We start from the raw sequence: 16,449 nt of genomic DNA, 5'->3' as shown, positions 1-16,449 counted from the left end.
GTGTGCGTGCGTGCATTTTCACAGTGTATTTCATTGCTCTCATACTGTCTCTCAGTCAACAAATGACCAGCGATCGTATCAACCTTTATCCAACAGCCAATGAGACGCTTTGGTAAGACCTCTCCTCTCCTCTCCTCTCCTCTCCTCTCCTCTCCTCTCCTCTCCTCTCCTCTCCTCTCCTCTCCTCTCCTCTCCTCTCCTCTCCTCTTCTCTCCTCTCCTCTCCTCTCCTCTTTGTTTTGCTTAGCCTGTTTCATTGTTGAGTTATGTTTATACTATTGCTATATTGTCATTACTATTTGCACTATGACTATTTGTTCTGGAAAGCACTTTGGGTCAAATGCTGTTGTTTTAAAATGGGCTTAAATAAAATTGACTTGAGACTCACTCTCTCTCTCTCTCTTTCTCTCTCTCTCTCTCTTTCTCTCTCTCTCCCTGTGTCTCTCTACGTCTCTCTCCCCCCAGGCCGCCGGGTTCGGAGCGTCAGATTCTGCAGCCGTGGATCGTGGTGAATTATGTGGTGGCTCTGTTAGTAGGCCTGGCGTGGGCCTGCATCTCATCCAGACCTCAGCTAGATTACACTGAAGGTACGTACGGTGCTCTGTTAGTAGGCCTGCATCTCATCCAGACCTCAGCTAGATTACACTGAAGGTACGTACGGTGCTCTGTTAGTAGGCCTGGCGTGAGCCTGCATCTCATCCAGACCTCAGCTAGATTACACTGAAGGTACGTACGGTGCTCTGTTAGTAGGCCTGGCGTGGGTCTGCATCTCATCCAGACCTCAGCTAGATTACACTGAAGGTACGTACGGTGCTCTGTTAGTAGGCCTGCATCTCATCCAGACCTCAGCTAGATTACACTGAAGGTACGTACGGTGCTCTGTTCGTAGGCCTGGCGTGAGCCTGCATCTCATCCAGACCTCAGCTAGATTATTGAAGGTCGCAGTTTACTATGAAAACATCAGTAAGCCTGTCGTGTCACGCCTCCATATAGCCCATATCAGTCCATCACGCCTCGTGATCGTCTCCGCATATGGCTGTCTGCATATACTGTATGAAGATCACGACACATGACCTCATCAAACCCTGGATAGCCATACATGGAAAAGACTGGATCATCACCTAGATCTGTATATATGGAGCCGGCCATATCTGACCTCAAACCCGTCCCCAGTCCCCACCCGTCCTTCCTCTTCGATGTCTCCCTTTTGACTGATATCTGTCCATTCAACAGGCCTGAAAATGTAGGCCCGGCCCTACCTGGGCCCTCATCAAACCCTGTATACCCTGTATACATTTATCCTATAATAGGATATATAAAGAATAATATCATACATGCAGGCATTGTTTTCGTTCTTGCGATGCATGTATAAAATGTCTCCGTGGCCAGCAAGAGCATCTGTCCTCGCTTTCAGCCTCGCATCTAACATGGTTAAAATGGAGTTTGACGTTACAATGAGTTTGTATAGGAAGGGGGCGGGGCAGCTAAATTAATGAATATCACATATCTATACTGAATCAGGCAACTTAAAAACGAAAAAATGACCAAAACTTATTATTGTTTTATTGAAATATCACATTAAAATATAAAATATCACAAATATTACATACCATACCATACCATACCATACCATACCATACCATACCATACCATACCATACCATCTTTATTTATATAGCACATTTTAAAACAACAACGTTGTACCAAAGTGCTTTACAGTAAAACATTAAAAAACAACTTCAACATTAAAAAACAACTTCATTTAAAAAAACCACAAAACAACCACAAACAACATGCACAGTGTCACGTTAAACATCGAACATCTCATACTGTGCTTGGAAAAGCCAAGGAATAAAGGTAAGTCTTGAGGCGTGACTAAACACCTGGAGGGTGGGGGCTTGTCTTGTGTGCAGAGGCAGCTCATTCCAGAGCTTGGGAGCTGCCACTGCAAAAGCTCGATAACTTCTGAGCTTCAGCTTGGTTTTAGGAACCACCAGGAGAAGCTGGTCAGAGGACCTGAGCGTCCGTGTCGGAGCATAGGGTTTCAGCAGTTCAGATAAATAAATGGGTGCCAAACCATTTAGACACTTAAAGACAAAGAGCAATACTTTGAAGTCAATCCTGTATCGCACAGGAAGCCAGTGGAGGGAGGCTAGTACAGGGCTGATGTGGTCTCGCTTACGTAATAACATTAACTTCCAGGTATTAATAGATCTATTAAAAACACTTTAACTGCCAGGTAATAATTGATCTATCTGTTAACCCTTGGACTACCAGTCCCAATGTTTTTGTTTGGGTAACAAATTGGCATATTTTTAATTCATCGTTTTAACATAAAAGGAAGATCTGGTGGCTTGAAAAGATGTGTTTTCATTTTTTGTTCATTGAAGGTGAATTCTCTCGATTCGCCACCAGATGGCGGGAAAGCACCATGATGCTGATTTTGGCCAAAATAGACGAATCTTCCTAAATCACTTCCGGTTGAACGATCAACAACATCCTGTAGTATTTTGACCCTAGTCAATAGCTTGGCTGGTCCGGATTGCTAAGCTAATGCTATATTTTTCATAACAAAGTCAAATTAACCTCAAATCAACCCCAAAAGATCGCAAAATATCACATTTTTTACAGCGACGCACATAGAGACGGCGCGCGTGCACGATAGCGCACGATCACGCGGATTTCGGCCGTTTTTTGGTAAATTACATCCAAAAATATTAATATTAGCGAAAAAATATTATTTTTTTATCTTTTGACCCCCCGATAACTGATATTGATTGTCATTCCGTTTTTTCCGTTAACGGGAGGTTTAGATTTTTTGATTAATTCCGTTTTTTCCGTGAATTGTAGGCCAAGGGTTAACACAGCGAGGTGTGATGTAATAAAAAGGGGTGTGGTCTCGTTGCAGACTTCCTCATGTCCATGGAGGTGGACTCGTACCCGCGACCCGACGACAACTTCCACGCTGACGTCCCTGTATGACCTCACTTCCTGCGTGACATCACTTCCTGCGTGACATCACATCTTGTTTGGATTCACATCAATTTTTTTTTTTTTTATGTATATCGTTGTTGCCGGGCAGAAAAATCAACTTAAAAAGAAAAATTGATTTTTTTTTATTGCCTACATTTTTTTAACCCCGTGCCTATGACACAGATAGTCTAGAGGGGTAGAGAGAGGTAGAGACAGAACACAGAGAGAGAGGTAGAGAGAGGTATAGACAGAACACAGAGAGAGAGAGGGGTTAGAGAGAGGTAGAGACAGAACACAGAGAGAGCGAGGGGTTAGAGAGAGGTAGCGACAGAACACAGAGAGAGAGAGAGGGGTAGAGAGAGGTAGAGACATAACACACACAGAGAGAGAGGGGTAGAGCGAGGTAGAGACAGAACACAGAGAGAGAGAGAGGTAGAGAGAGAGAGAGAGAGAGAGAGAGAGAGAGAGAGGGGTAGAGAGAGGTAGAGACAGACAGAATACAGAGAGAGGGGTAGAGAGAGGTAGAGACAGAACAGAGAGAGAGAAGGGCCGGGGTAGAGAGAGGCAGAGAAATAGAACACAGAGAGAGAGGGGGGTAGATATCCGTGTATATCCACGGATATCGCAAGCCGTGTATATCGATCCCTATATCTTCTTCAGGAATGAAGAAGAATTCCTGAAGAAGATCCTAAGGGATCGAAATGTTGAGTCAAATAAACAAGTTTTTCATACCAGTGTTGCGGTCTCTATTTTTCCTCTCGCGAGCTGTAGGCTATACCTGTACTATATATTTTCACCTGTACTTTGAGATTTTTCCTGTAGCCTACTTTTCAACAGAGAGAGAGAGAGAGAGAGAGAGAGAGAGAGGGGGGGGGGGGGGGGTAAAGTGTCTATAGTTATAGTGAGAGTTTAGGGGGCCCAAGCTAGGGGGGTCATCAGCCTCTTTTGTTTGAGTGTGCTGGGTCGTTACTACAACAAGAACAACAACAAAAACAGATCCACCTGTTGGTGGCGCTGTAACTGGCCAATGTGAAAGGGTGGGATATATTCCTCAGCCTAGTATGAAAGTCTGTGAAAGATTCCATGTAAATTGCACACTGCCTTTATGATTTGAGTCATTTTCAAAAATCCACCTGTTGGTGGCGCTCCTGTTCTCCTGTTGAAGTAGACCACTGGCCTATGAAATAATGCAGCACCAATGTGAACTTCCTTTTGTTTTGTTTATTTAAAAAAAACATGTACAAAGGCAATTTAAATAAATGTAAGCCACTTTAACATATTTAGTATAACAGAAATGCAATTAATATACGTGTAAATGGCTCAATTGAATAACAACATTGCTGTAATTTGCATCAGTTGAGTCCCAGTTTCAATGTATTGATTTATAAACAGTATGCAGATTGCAGAATGAGTAAATTTAATTCAAACAAAAGTACAACTCAATACAAAAACTGTGGACACTATGATGATTGATGAAGCATTACACTTGTAAGAGCCATATGATGTCTAGTAGTATTGTAGTGCTCATTTGATGTCACCACAGGTCGTGGGCTAGACCCAGTTTGCTTGGGTATTTAATGGGCCCCAATCAAGCAGCAGGTGTTGCTGATTGGCAGAGGCACAATGTTTTTCAACTGTGTTTCTTTGAGCTGTAGTCATGTATCCTGAACAGTTTATTTATGTAAGTATTTATTGTATGCTGAGGTGACAGATCAGCTAATAAATATCTTTGTTTGTGAACTCAATGGACAAGTTTGGACTTTCAGTTTATTTGAGCACACGTCTGAACATCCTCCTTGCCGTCAGCCAACCACAGTGTTCAAGCATAGGGCTTGGACACTACAACACTTGTTTACAATAAGGCCCACCCTTTTCAATTCATCAGAACATTTAGAGACTTACAATTATACACTTCTATATAAAAATCAGGAATGATTGAATGTATAATATGTCAGGTATATCAAGTTAGTTTCATGCCTTCTAGTGGAATCTGATATTTCCTCTGTGGGGTAAAGATAAACATATGGAATGTCAGAACAGGTCAGCTCCATATATGGAGATCTAAGGGTTTGAGGTCAGATGTCGAGTTATGGTGGTCCATATAAGCAGGTCCAGCTCTTCTCCGTATGGTTATCCAGGGTTAGATGAGGTCAGTGTACTCGTGATCCAGATCTTAATGGCCATATATGGTGGTCACAAGGCGTGAGGCTGGACTGACGGCCATATATGGTGGCGTGATGGATCGGCGCACTGACAGGTTTTGCAGGTTTTCATAGTAATCCGGGACCTACGGTCGTAAGTGTTCATGTAATACAGCTCTGTTTACACGTTTATTTTATCCCCATTTATATTCAATATTTATTTGTACATACATATTGTTTCATCTTGATTGTTCCACTTTTGCTTTGGCAATGTAAACTCATGTTTTCTCATGCCAATACATGAAGCTACTTTGAATTGATCTTGAATGGTAGAGAGAGGTAGAGACAGAACACAGAGAGAGGGTAGAGAGGGTGGAGAGAAATAGAGACAGAACACAGGGAGAGAGGTAGAGACAGAACACAGAGAGAGAGGGGTAGAGAGAGGTAGAGACAGAACACAGAGAGAGAGGGGTAGAGAGAGGTAGAGACAGAACAGAGAGAGAGAGAGAGAGAAGGGGTAGAGAGAGGCAGAGACAGAACACAGAGAGAGAGGGGGGGGTAGAGAGAGGTAGAGACAGAATAGAGAGAGAGAGAGGGGTAGAGAGAGGTAGAGACAGAACACACACAGAGAGAGAGAGAGGGTAGAGAGAGGTAGAGACAGAACACAGAGAGAGAGAGTAGAGAGAGATAGAGACAGAACACAGAGAGAGAGAGAGAGGGGTAGAGACAGAACAGAGAGAGAGAGAGAAGGGGTAGAGAGAGGCAGAACACAGAGAGAGAGGAACAATGGGCAGAAAAGAAGCCAACGGTTCTTTCAAGGAGAAAAAAAACGAGAGGAAAAAAAATAATAATATAACGAAACATAATAATGTAGGAAACTAAGGTAGAGACACACGCACGCACGGCGTCGCACGCGCGCGCGCACACACACACACACACACACACACACACACACACACTGAAGACGAGAGAGAGAAAGAGAGAGAACATGGACGTCTCCTGTGATGAATTCCTTCCCTTCTTGGATGTATCATCATCATATTTAATAATAGTGAATAATAATAATCATCATCATCATCATCTCGTGGTGGATTAACCGTGCTGTTGGAGGAGGAGGAGGAGGAGGAAGAGGAGGAGGAGGTGAAGAAAAAGAGGAGAAGAAAGGAGGATAGGAGAGCAACATGAACGCCTCCTCGGTCGAGGAGGCGCCGCTTGCCGAGCAGACAGACCCCGCAGCGTTCTACCACAGAGCAGGTACACACACACACGCACACACCCACACCCACACACACACACACACACACACACACACACACACACACACACACACACACACACACACACACACACACACACACACACACACACACACACACACAGTCACACACACACTCGGCATGCATGCATGGCCTTTTGTCTGGTCGTTTTCACAACAAACCAATACGGATCGTTGCTAATTGTTGTTGTTGTGCTAGACATTACATTAGCCCCTCTGGCGTCGCTAGCCGACGCACGACACAACTATAACGGTCGTTATGTTCTACTACACACTACAGCCGAACCGTTAGGTGGTTAGCAGCCCGTCGGCTAGCGACGCCGCCGGGGGCTGCTAATGTTATGAATGGTTCTGGAGGCTTGTGTGTGTGTGTGTGTGTGTGTGCGCGCGTGTGCACGTGCGTGCGCAACAGTTACATGAATGAACGAATCTCTATAATGTGTCTCTTATTGTGAGACACTTTGCCTTTGTCCTGTCCAGAACCATGATATCTATAGTCCTCTATCGTGTGTGTGTGTGTGTGTGTGTGTGTGTGTGTGTGTGTGTGTGTGTGCTCGCGCGTGCGTGCGTGAACATGGCCTTTTGTTGATACTTAAGGGAGGAAAGTTGACGGCTAGCCTAGTAGCCTAGATTCACTACTACTACCACACACACACTCACACTCACACACTGCATGCAGCATTACTAGAGGACACACCCTGACTCCAGCAGTCTCTGTCTCCCCATCTTGAGGAGTTGTGATTTTGTAGATCGCTATAGAGAGAGAGAGAGCCTCAGCCTGATGACATTAAAGGGCCACTTTCACCCCCTTTTCAACCAGAGCTTATTTGAATGATATTTAGGAAATAATAATAATCTTTTGTTTTTGTCCCGAAGGATATTCATCTTCACAGGTCTGTTCAACACCAACAACAACAAGATGACACATTAGTACAGAAACCCATCACAACAAGACAACACAACAACATGACGTCCTCACTGCATGTACAGAACAGAAAAAACACAGCACCAAGACAATACAAACACATGACCTCATGTCCTCACTGCATGTATACAGAACCATCCTATCGGCGGGGACTTTGGTTAATGCTGCGATGGCTGAGGGGACACAACTCCTACTGAAACTGACCTTTTTCCATGACAAGGTTCTGTATCTTTGTCCTGATGGCATGAGGTTAAAGAAGCGATGCAGGGGATGATCGGTGTCATTTGATATCCAAAGTGCTAGCCGTGTGATGGACTTAATACGGGTAATACTGAAAGGTTTGTTTCTATTAGGCATGGACGCAGTGTGGTGTAGAAACATGTTTCTGTTAGGCATGAACAGTATGGTGTAGAAAAATGTTTCTGTTAGACATGGACAGTATGGTGTATAAACATGTTTCTGTTAGGCATGGACAGTATGGTGTATAAACATGTTTCTGTTAGACATGGACAGTATGGTGTAGAAACATGTTTCTGTTAAGCATGGACAGTATGGTGTATAAACATGTTTCTGTTAGACATGGACAGTATGGTGTAGAAACATGTTTCTGTTAAGCATGGACAGTATGGTGTAGAAACAGGTTTCTGTTAGACATGGACAGTATGGTGTAGAAACATGTTTCTGTTAGGCATGGACAGTATGGTGTATAAACATGTTTCTGTTAGACATGGACAGTATGGTGTAGAAACAGGTTTCTGTTAGACATGGACAGTATGGTGTAGAAACATGTTTCTGTTAGACATGGACAGTATGGTGTAGAAACATGTTTCTGTTAGACATGGACAGTATGGTGTAGAAACATGTTTCTGTTAGGCATGGACAGTATGGTGTAGAAACATGTTTCTGTTAGACATGGACAGTATGGTGTAGAAACATGTTTCTGTTAGGCATGGACAGTATGGTGTAGAAACATGTTTCTGTTAGACATGGACAGTATGGTGTAGAAACATGTTTCTGTTAGACATGGACAGTATGGTGTAGAAACATGTTTCTGTTAGACATGGACAGTATGGTGTAGAAACATGTTTCTGTTAAGCATGGACAGTATGGTGTAGAAACATGTTTCTGTTAAGCATGGACATTATGGTGTAGAAACAGGTTTCTGTTAGACATGGACATTATGGTGTAGAAACATGTTTATGTTAGACATGGACAGTATGGTGTATAAACATGTTTCTGTTAGACATGGACAGTATGGTGTAGAAACATGTTTCTGTTAGACATGGACAGTATGGTGTAGAAACATGTTTCTGTTAGACATGGACAGTATGGTGTAGAAACATGTTTCTGTTAGACATGGACAGTATGGTGTAGAAACATGTTTCTGTTAGACATGGACAGTATGGTGTAGAAACATGTTTCTGTTAGACATGGACAGTATGGTGTAGAAACATGTTTCTGCTAGACATGGACAGTATGGTGTAGAAACATGTTTCTGTTAAGCATGGACAGTATGGTGTAGAAACATGTTTCTGTTAAGCATGGACAGTATGGTGTAGAAACATGTTTCTGTTAGACATGGACAGTATGGTGTAGAAACAGGTTTCTGTTAAGCATGGACAGTATGGTGTAGAAACATGTTTCTGTTAGACATGGACAGTATGGTGTAGAAACATGTTTCTGTTAGGCATGGACAGTATGGTGTAGAAACAGGTTTCTGTTAAGCATGGACAGTATGGTGTAGAAACATGTTTCTGTTAGGCATGGACAGTATGGTGTAGAAACATGTTTCTGTTAGACATGGACAGTATGGTGTAGAAACATGTTTCTGTTAGACATGGACAGTATGGTGTAGAAACATGTTTCTGTTAAGCATGGACAGTATGGTGTAGAAACATGTTTCTGTTAGACATGGACAGTATGGTGTAGAAACATGTTTCTGTTAGGCATGGACAGTATGGTGTAGAAACATGTTTCTGTTAGACATGGACAGTATGGTGTAGAAACATGTTTCTGTTAGGCATGGACAGTATGGTGTAGAAACATGTTTCTGTTAGACATGGACAGTATGGTGTAGAAACATGTTTCTGTTAAGCATGGACAGTATGGTGTAGAAACATGTTTCTGTTAGACATGGACAGTATGGTGTAGAAACATGTTTCTGTTAGGCATGGACAGTATGGTGTAGAAACATGTTTCTGTTAGACATGGACAGTATGGTGTAGAAACATGTTTCTGTTAGGCATGGACAGTATGGTGTAGAAACATGTTTCTGTTAGACATGGACAGTATGGTGTAGAAACAGGTTTCTGTTAGACATGGACAGTATGGTGTAGAAACATGTTTCTGTTATACATGGACAGTATGGTGTAGAAACATGTTTCTGTTAAGCATGGACAGTATGGTGTAGAAACATGTTTCTGTTAGACATGGACAGTATGGTGTAGAAACATGTTTCTGTTAGGCATGGACAGTATGGTGTAGAAACATGTTTCTGTTAGACATGGACAGTATGGTGTAGAAACATGTTTCTGTTAGGCATGGACAGTATGGTGTAGAAACATGTTTCTGTTAGACATGGACAGTATGGTGTAGAAACATGTTTCTGTTAAGCATGGACAGTATGGTGTAGAAACAGGTTTCTGTTAGGCAATACAATAAGAGAAGATGAGGAGCAACAGATAGTGATCTTAACTTACGGACTGCACGGAGTCTTCGCTGACGGCGTGACTGGATAGATGTAATGTGTTGATCAAAGCTAAGTCTATTGTCCAGTGTGAGTCCAAGAAATGTGAATCTGTCAACCGGTTCTACTGTTTTACCATTAATGAGGAGTGGGTCCCAGTGTGGGTTGTTTCAATGACCAGTTATTTTGTTCTGTCCACATTCAACTCTGAATAGGACACAACCCTGAGGGGCCCCTGTGTTGGTGATAACAGTTGATGAGAAATATGTGCCTACCATATGTTTGTGGTCTACTATTACTCAGGAAGTTGCGAGTTCAGTGGATGAGGAGTGGACTGTGGAGGGATGTTGAGGGGGTGCAGTTTCTTGATCATAATGGTGTTGAATAGTGTTGAAAGAAACTGAAATCAACAAAAAGAATAGTGGCAACTAGTGATGCACCGAATATTCGTCCGCAGAAAAATTTCTGAAGAAAATATCGGCCTATTCGGTTTCGGCCCGAATAGGCAGAAAATATATCACCGAATAATGTATGCAATTAATTCATAAAAAGCTGAATAAATGTTTTATGGACCCATTATAGTGATTATTATTTAAGTTTTGCCATAACAATTTCTTTTGCCATAAATCAGGTAGCTTTAAAGGACCACTTCATCACTTTTCAACCTATCTTCATATAATAGGTCCTCACTAATAATCATGAAAAAAATCTACTCTGTCTGTGTCTCATAGGAGGGCTGTGGGCAGTTCAGAAACCGTCCTCCAGTGACATCATTGATGGGGAATACAAGCTAATAGAAACTGCAGGCTTTCTAGTCCTGAAAAGTTGCAATGCGAAAATGGAAGCCATCTTTCTCACGATAATGACAATCTAAACATTTTTGTAAAATAATCTTGGTTAAAAAAAAATCTTCCTAATGATGATGTCACTGGAGGATGGTTTCTAAACTGCCCACACAGACTGAGTAGAAATAAATCGTGCCATTTTATCATGATTATTATTATATGAAGATAGGTTGAAAAGTGGTGAAGTGGTCCTTTAAGGTACGGCCATGACAGCAATGGTAAGAAAAAATATATATAATATTAATCATATTCGGTATTCTGTTTTCGGCCAACTGTTTCCTATATTCGGTATTCGGTTTCGCCCAAGAATTTCCCTTTCGGTGCATCCCTAGTGGCAACATTTTCAGAAGATGAGTCCAGATGTTTGACTGGAGAAGGGAATGAAGGATGCATGCCAGCAACCTCTGTCCACCCTCTTTGCCATATAGCTAGGACACAAGAAACACTTTCCTGGGGTTTATGTGTGTAATATGCTTTTTTTTAAAGATATTTTAGTCAGTGACACTGATGAAGGCTGGATAGCCGAAACGTTTTTCCCTGTTCAAATTTGAAATAAACAAACAAAGTCTTGGTGTGTGCGACCCACTACCGTTATTTTTGTTTTGAACGGGTAGCGCACCTACAGTCAGAGCACGGTGGTCACATGAAGAGCAAAAACCTGTCATGAACTTTTTTTCTAAATACTACAACCTTTGTGGGCGGAGCTGCCACATACACACGTGTGAACTGAACATGGCGACGGCAGTTAAATACAGCCAGCGGCTTGTTACAATTGGAAGCAAGTAGATGTCACGTCGGGTCCTCAGGATTAATCAAGGATTGATTTGATTGATTTATTAACAGTTTGCAGAATTACAGTACATTTCAAGTACAACTCGATACAAAAAAAACCTGTTAACTGTGAGTGGACGTGTAGTGTGCATTCTTGTTGGCTGTTGAGTCAATATATAATACTATATATATAACTAGAATTTCGCGGCCGGTTCGCGGCCGCTCCTCCCAGAGTTACCTTGCCGCGTACTATGGGAAGAAGGAAATTGCGGGAGTTGACTCCACATGTAGTAACGGATGGGTTATTAGTTTTTATTATGTGTCCTTATTAGTGTAGTCAACACTTCATGGCTCATACACACTGCCCGGTATTTGCTCCGATTATGCTGTCGGGGAGCATTTTTGGCGCTGACCGACAAAACGGCTGATCTGACGTTAAGCGGTGCCCAAAAGGTAGATCAGGATCTACCAGTATAGATCACAAAGGCTTTGCAGGTAGACCACATGAGATGGCCCTAAAAATATATATAATTTTAATATAAAAAACGATTTTGTAATTGTAATAGTTTGGACCAAGTAGTGTGGAAGAACAATGTTGACGTAACTAAGAGATTCGCTGAGTAAGCGATATTTTATATACAGTGATTTAGAAGGAATAAGCAAAATCGTGAGGCGAAGATTCCTCTCCTTCCTTGTGTTTTTCTCCTGCGGACAGGACTGTCAGGGAGACTCGGAGATCAGGCTTAAAAGACGGGGTAGTAGTTGCCAGGTTGGCGAATTGTAAGCGAGTCGTAGTGTGTGTTGAATGGCATTTGTGGGCTTGTGAATGAATTTTCTCACATGCAATTTGTGCTCACTTGCATAGACCTGGCGAATTTAGCGTGGTGAAAGGGCAACAGTGTTCCGGGGGTGTGGGTGCTTGGGGCGATAATGTTTGTAGTAAACAAATGCATTGCCGGCGTGAGTGTGGACGGGCATTTTTGGTGGCAGTGCCAGTGCCAGTGTTTGGCGGGTGGTGTCGAGTTTTGGCGTTCGGCGCGATAGGAGGAGATAGCGTTGTAACACTGCGAAGGTAAGTGTGTGACGTCACTGCCGTGTGAGTGTGTGTGGGTGTAGTGTGTAAGATGGTGTTGTGGGTTTGGGTTTCTTGCCATGTGTTGGGTACAACTTCTCCAATATAGAATAGATAATAATAATATACGAGGCTGTAAAGGCAATAATTAGAAGTATCTGTCGCGCTGGAAGTCATCTTGCCATGTCTGGATATTACAAGCGACGGGCTTGTTTTCATATAAGTAACTTGCAGGGGAGATGTGGTTGACTTGACCAATGGTTCATGTGAAGGACCCTCAGATTAATATGTTGTTAAAAGGATTGGTGTTGTTGAAACGTTTTCATAAATAGTCAAGGCAATTTCTGTGACTTGTTTTCGTGGACCTGGCCGCTTGTTTCTTTAAATCTGGCAACGCGACTTTTACTGAAACTCAATGCAGTCAGAAGGAACGGCATATTCATGTAGTAAATTGAGTTTGATCAGAGCAATAGAAGAGTGGAGAGTCTTCTGGGTGCTAGCCTCATGGCCCCAGGGCAGAGCTGCAAGTGTTTTGTGTCAATAAAGGACAGTTTTCAATGCCAGGGTGCTTAGCTGGAGGAAATCAATAGCCCTACAGTATATATATTGGCAAATTATTCATGCTAAATGATTATCAAACTAATTGATTCGGCTGTTAAACTAAATGATTTAATTGGATGATGAGGTGGATGGATGCTGATTGTGACAATAGGGTCAATATGGATGCTGATTGTGATTCTAACATTCACAAAAACACAAGTTTTTATTACATTAACAGACACCATTTGTCCTCCCTCTGTCATTTTGTAAATAAAAGAGCAGAACCATGGGCTGTCCTTTTAGGTCCTTTTAGGACAGCCCACTAGGACAAGTGGGTGGTCTTAGAGGAGGCGGAGGGACTGGAGTAGGTGGTGCTAAGGTTAAACTCACGCATACTTTTTTTTCAATAATATTTGTATTGATTTTTACATTTTATGACAAAAACAAGACAGGAAAAACAAAACAAACAAACAAAAACAGACAGCTCAGCTCAGGAGCGTTGTGGAACATAGGACACAATTATACACTTATACCCAAAAAATAAAGTGCAAAAATAATATTCAAATATGGACACATTTGCAGTTTGGTGCTTGAAAGCTTAGATGGGTTAACAACTCCAGAGAAAATAAAATAAAATAAAAGATATGCATTATACATACATACATACATAACAATAATATCCATAACTTTATCAATCAAGGTTAGTGGCATCGCTTCTGTCCAGGAACCCTATGGTCAAGGTGGTAGCTAACCGAGGGCCAACAAATCTCAAATATGGGTCCCATATTGTATAGAAGGTATCTGTGGTGGAGCGTAGCATGCAGGTTAGGAATTCCAACGGCATGCACTGCATGATTATTTTGTGCCAGTCTTTTTTTAAACTCACGCATACTTAATGCACTGGTGGTCCACATAAAACCATAATTTTAACAAATACTGTACACTTGTTTGAAAAAGTTCTTCCTCCTTATATAATAATGATGTTCATGTATTAGGGTGGAAAAAAATCACGGCACTCCATCTTTAACATTGTGAGTGCAGTTTCTTCCAGCGGTGAAATGTCTATAATATTTCCCTGATATCCCTTTGGTTTAGTGGTTTAGTTATTGGACTTTCATGCGGTTGACCCGAGTCAAAAATCCACCTGTTGGTGGTGCTATAACAGGCCAATGTGAAAAGGGTTGCATATATTCCTCAGCCTAGTAGGAAAGTCTGCGAAAGATTTCACTTAAATTGCACGCTCGGAGTGCAAAACATATACTCTCTCCCTATGCCTTCGGCCTGGTGGAGACAAAAATAACTACATGTCTCTTGGTGGGTGTGGCTTGGTCTCTTTTGGTGGGTGTGGCTTGTGGTCTATTGGTGGGTGTGGCTTATTGTCTTCCATTAATCGGTCTCTGGATCTCCTCTGTTTTATTTCCTGCTCTTTCAAGGAAACTCACATTGGCTGTGTGTGTGTGCGTGTGTGTGTGTGTGTGTGTGTGTGTGTGTGTGTGTGTGTGTGTGTGTGTGTGTGTGTGTGTGTGTGTGCGCGTGTGCATGCGACAGAGAAGCCAGATGTACTGGATTAGCTCTCATTACCCACCAGAGAGAGAGAGGGAGAGACAGACAGACAGACAGTAGAAGGGTTTCCTTCCTCCTGAAAGCTTTTCTTCTGGACAGCTGCAACCATATGCTGTGTGTGTGTGCGCATGTGTGCACGTGTGTGTGTGTGTGTGTGTACAGTGCACAGTGCACAAAAGAATATATGTAGCCTATTTGTCCATTCACATCCACTTTAACAAGCTGTCATTAATCAAATTGATTACAAAGACATTTTGTAGCCGTGTGTGTGACTGTGTGTGTGTGCGTGTGTGTGCGTGCGCGCGCGCGTGTGTGTGTGTGTGTGCATGTACTAGGCTTTTAGTCAGATTGACAGGGCAGAATGGAGCCAGTGAGTGTTCTGGTATATTGTTGTTGTCCTGTAGAAAGCTTGTAAGACCAATAGCATTCCTTTTTATCATTTAAATACCTAGTGCAATGAAAAATACGTTTTGCACACTTTTAGACCATATCCGTGGTCATCATATGGGCATAAATAACAATGCATGCCAAAACAATTACTTTAGTTTTTTTCAACCAATGTTAATGTTTTAGGTTGTTATTAGACAAAGTAAAAGATGAGTGTTAAAAAAATAATTTGCTGCTTTCTTTCGTTTTGGGGATTTTAGCAGTTTTTGACAGGGGGGCGGGGACATTCGAGCATGGGGCCGCTAAATATGTATTTTTTTACAAAATGTTATGGTGATTTATTTTTGTATCATTTACTATAGTTCTACTGTAATAAATAAAGTATCGAATGCCAAAAAGCCGGATCGGTGCATCCCTAAATATTTTGTAAAAAAATATATATTTATATATATATATTATATTATATTTAAATATACATATATACAAAATGTCCTTTAACATAAGATCTGGTTGCAAAAGGGGTGAAGTGGCCCTTTAATTGAAGAGCCAGCGCTCAGTGCCAAGTCTCTCTTTCATCCTCTCAGGGTTGACCAATCAAATGACCAGCTCAGTCCACCTCTCATCCAATCATTGACCAGCTCTCATCCAATCAGCATTGATTTTTTCCCCCTGGATAACCCCTGTGACCAGATTTAACCAATCACAGATTGATTTGGGCTTCAGGACGCCACTCTGTCTCTTCCCCTGGCACTCACCCACGCACGCACGCACGCACACACGCACGCACGCACACCCAGGGGTGGTCTTTTAGATGGGTTCCAGGGGTGGTCTTTTAGATGGGTCCCAGGGTTGGTCTTTTAGATGGGTTCCAGGGGTGGTCTTTTAGATGGGTCCCAGGGGTGGTCTTTTAGATGGGTCCCAGGGTTGGTCTTTTAGATGGGTTCCAGGGGTGGTCTTTTAGATGGGTCCCAGGGGTGGTCTTTTAGATGGGTTCCAGGGGTGGTCTTTTAGATGGGTCCCAGGGGTGGTCTTTTAGATGGGTCCCAGGGGTGGTCTTTTAGATGTACAGTAGAGTACAGTACTGAGGACCCCCGGCCCGGAGGGTGACATGATTGTGTCCTTCTTTTGTGCAGGCTGTTTGCATCACTGGGACACTAGACTACTACAGGTAGAAACGGCTAGAAGGGTTCTGTTTTAATAGTACCAAACTAGACTGAAGCCAAACGACATTGGCGTGAATTTGACTGCCAAGGGAAAGTTGGCCTGTGTTGA

The 16,449-nt window shown here is 42.4% G+C and overlaps 2 protein-coding genes across 2 annotated transcripts in view; both read left to right on the top strand.

Moving 5' to 3' along the window:
- Positions 1-2,986, top strand: part of LOC310867423 (transmembrane protein 237A-like) — a 15,547-nt gene extending 12,561 nt beyond the window's left edge. Inside the window, exons 8-10 of the mRNA XM_083777508.1 lie at positions 25-112; positions 465-586; positions 2,907-2,986. Coding sequence (XP_083633634.1) covers positions 25-112; positions 465-586; positions 2,907-2,980 — 284 coding nt within the window. The 3' untranslated portion in view covers positions 2,981-2,986. The remainder of the gene's footprint in view (positions 1-24; positions 113-464; positions 587-2,906) is intronic.
- Positions 2,987-5,872: 2,886 nt separating this feature from the next.
- Positions 5,873-16,449, top strand: part of LOC310866889 (kalirin-like) — a gene marked incomplete at its 3' end in the record, with an annotated part of 31,166 nt that continues 20,589 nt past the window's right edge. The window contains exon 1 of the mRNA XM_083776685.1: positions 5,873-6,366. Within this exon, the coding sequence (XP_083632811.1) occupies positions 6,294-6,366 (73 nt within the window). The 5' untranslated portion in view covers positions 5,873-6,293. The remainder of the gene's footprint in view (positions 6,367-16,449) is intronic.

This window comes from Protomyctophum parallelum (genome assembly GCF_964188405.1).
Source record: "Protomyctophum parallelum genome assembly, chromosome: 11".
NCBI lineage: Eukaryota > Metazoa > Chordata > Actinopteri > Myctophiformes > Myctophidae > Protomyctophum > Protomyctophum parallelum.
This window is presented reverse-complemented; position numbering and strand designations above follow the sequence as displayed.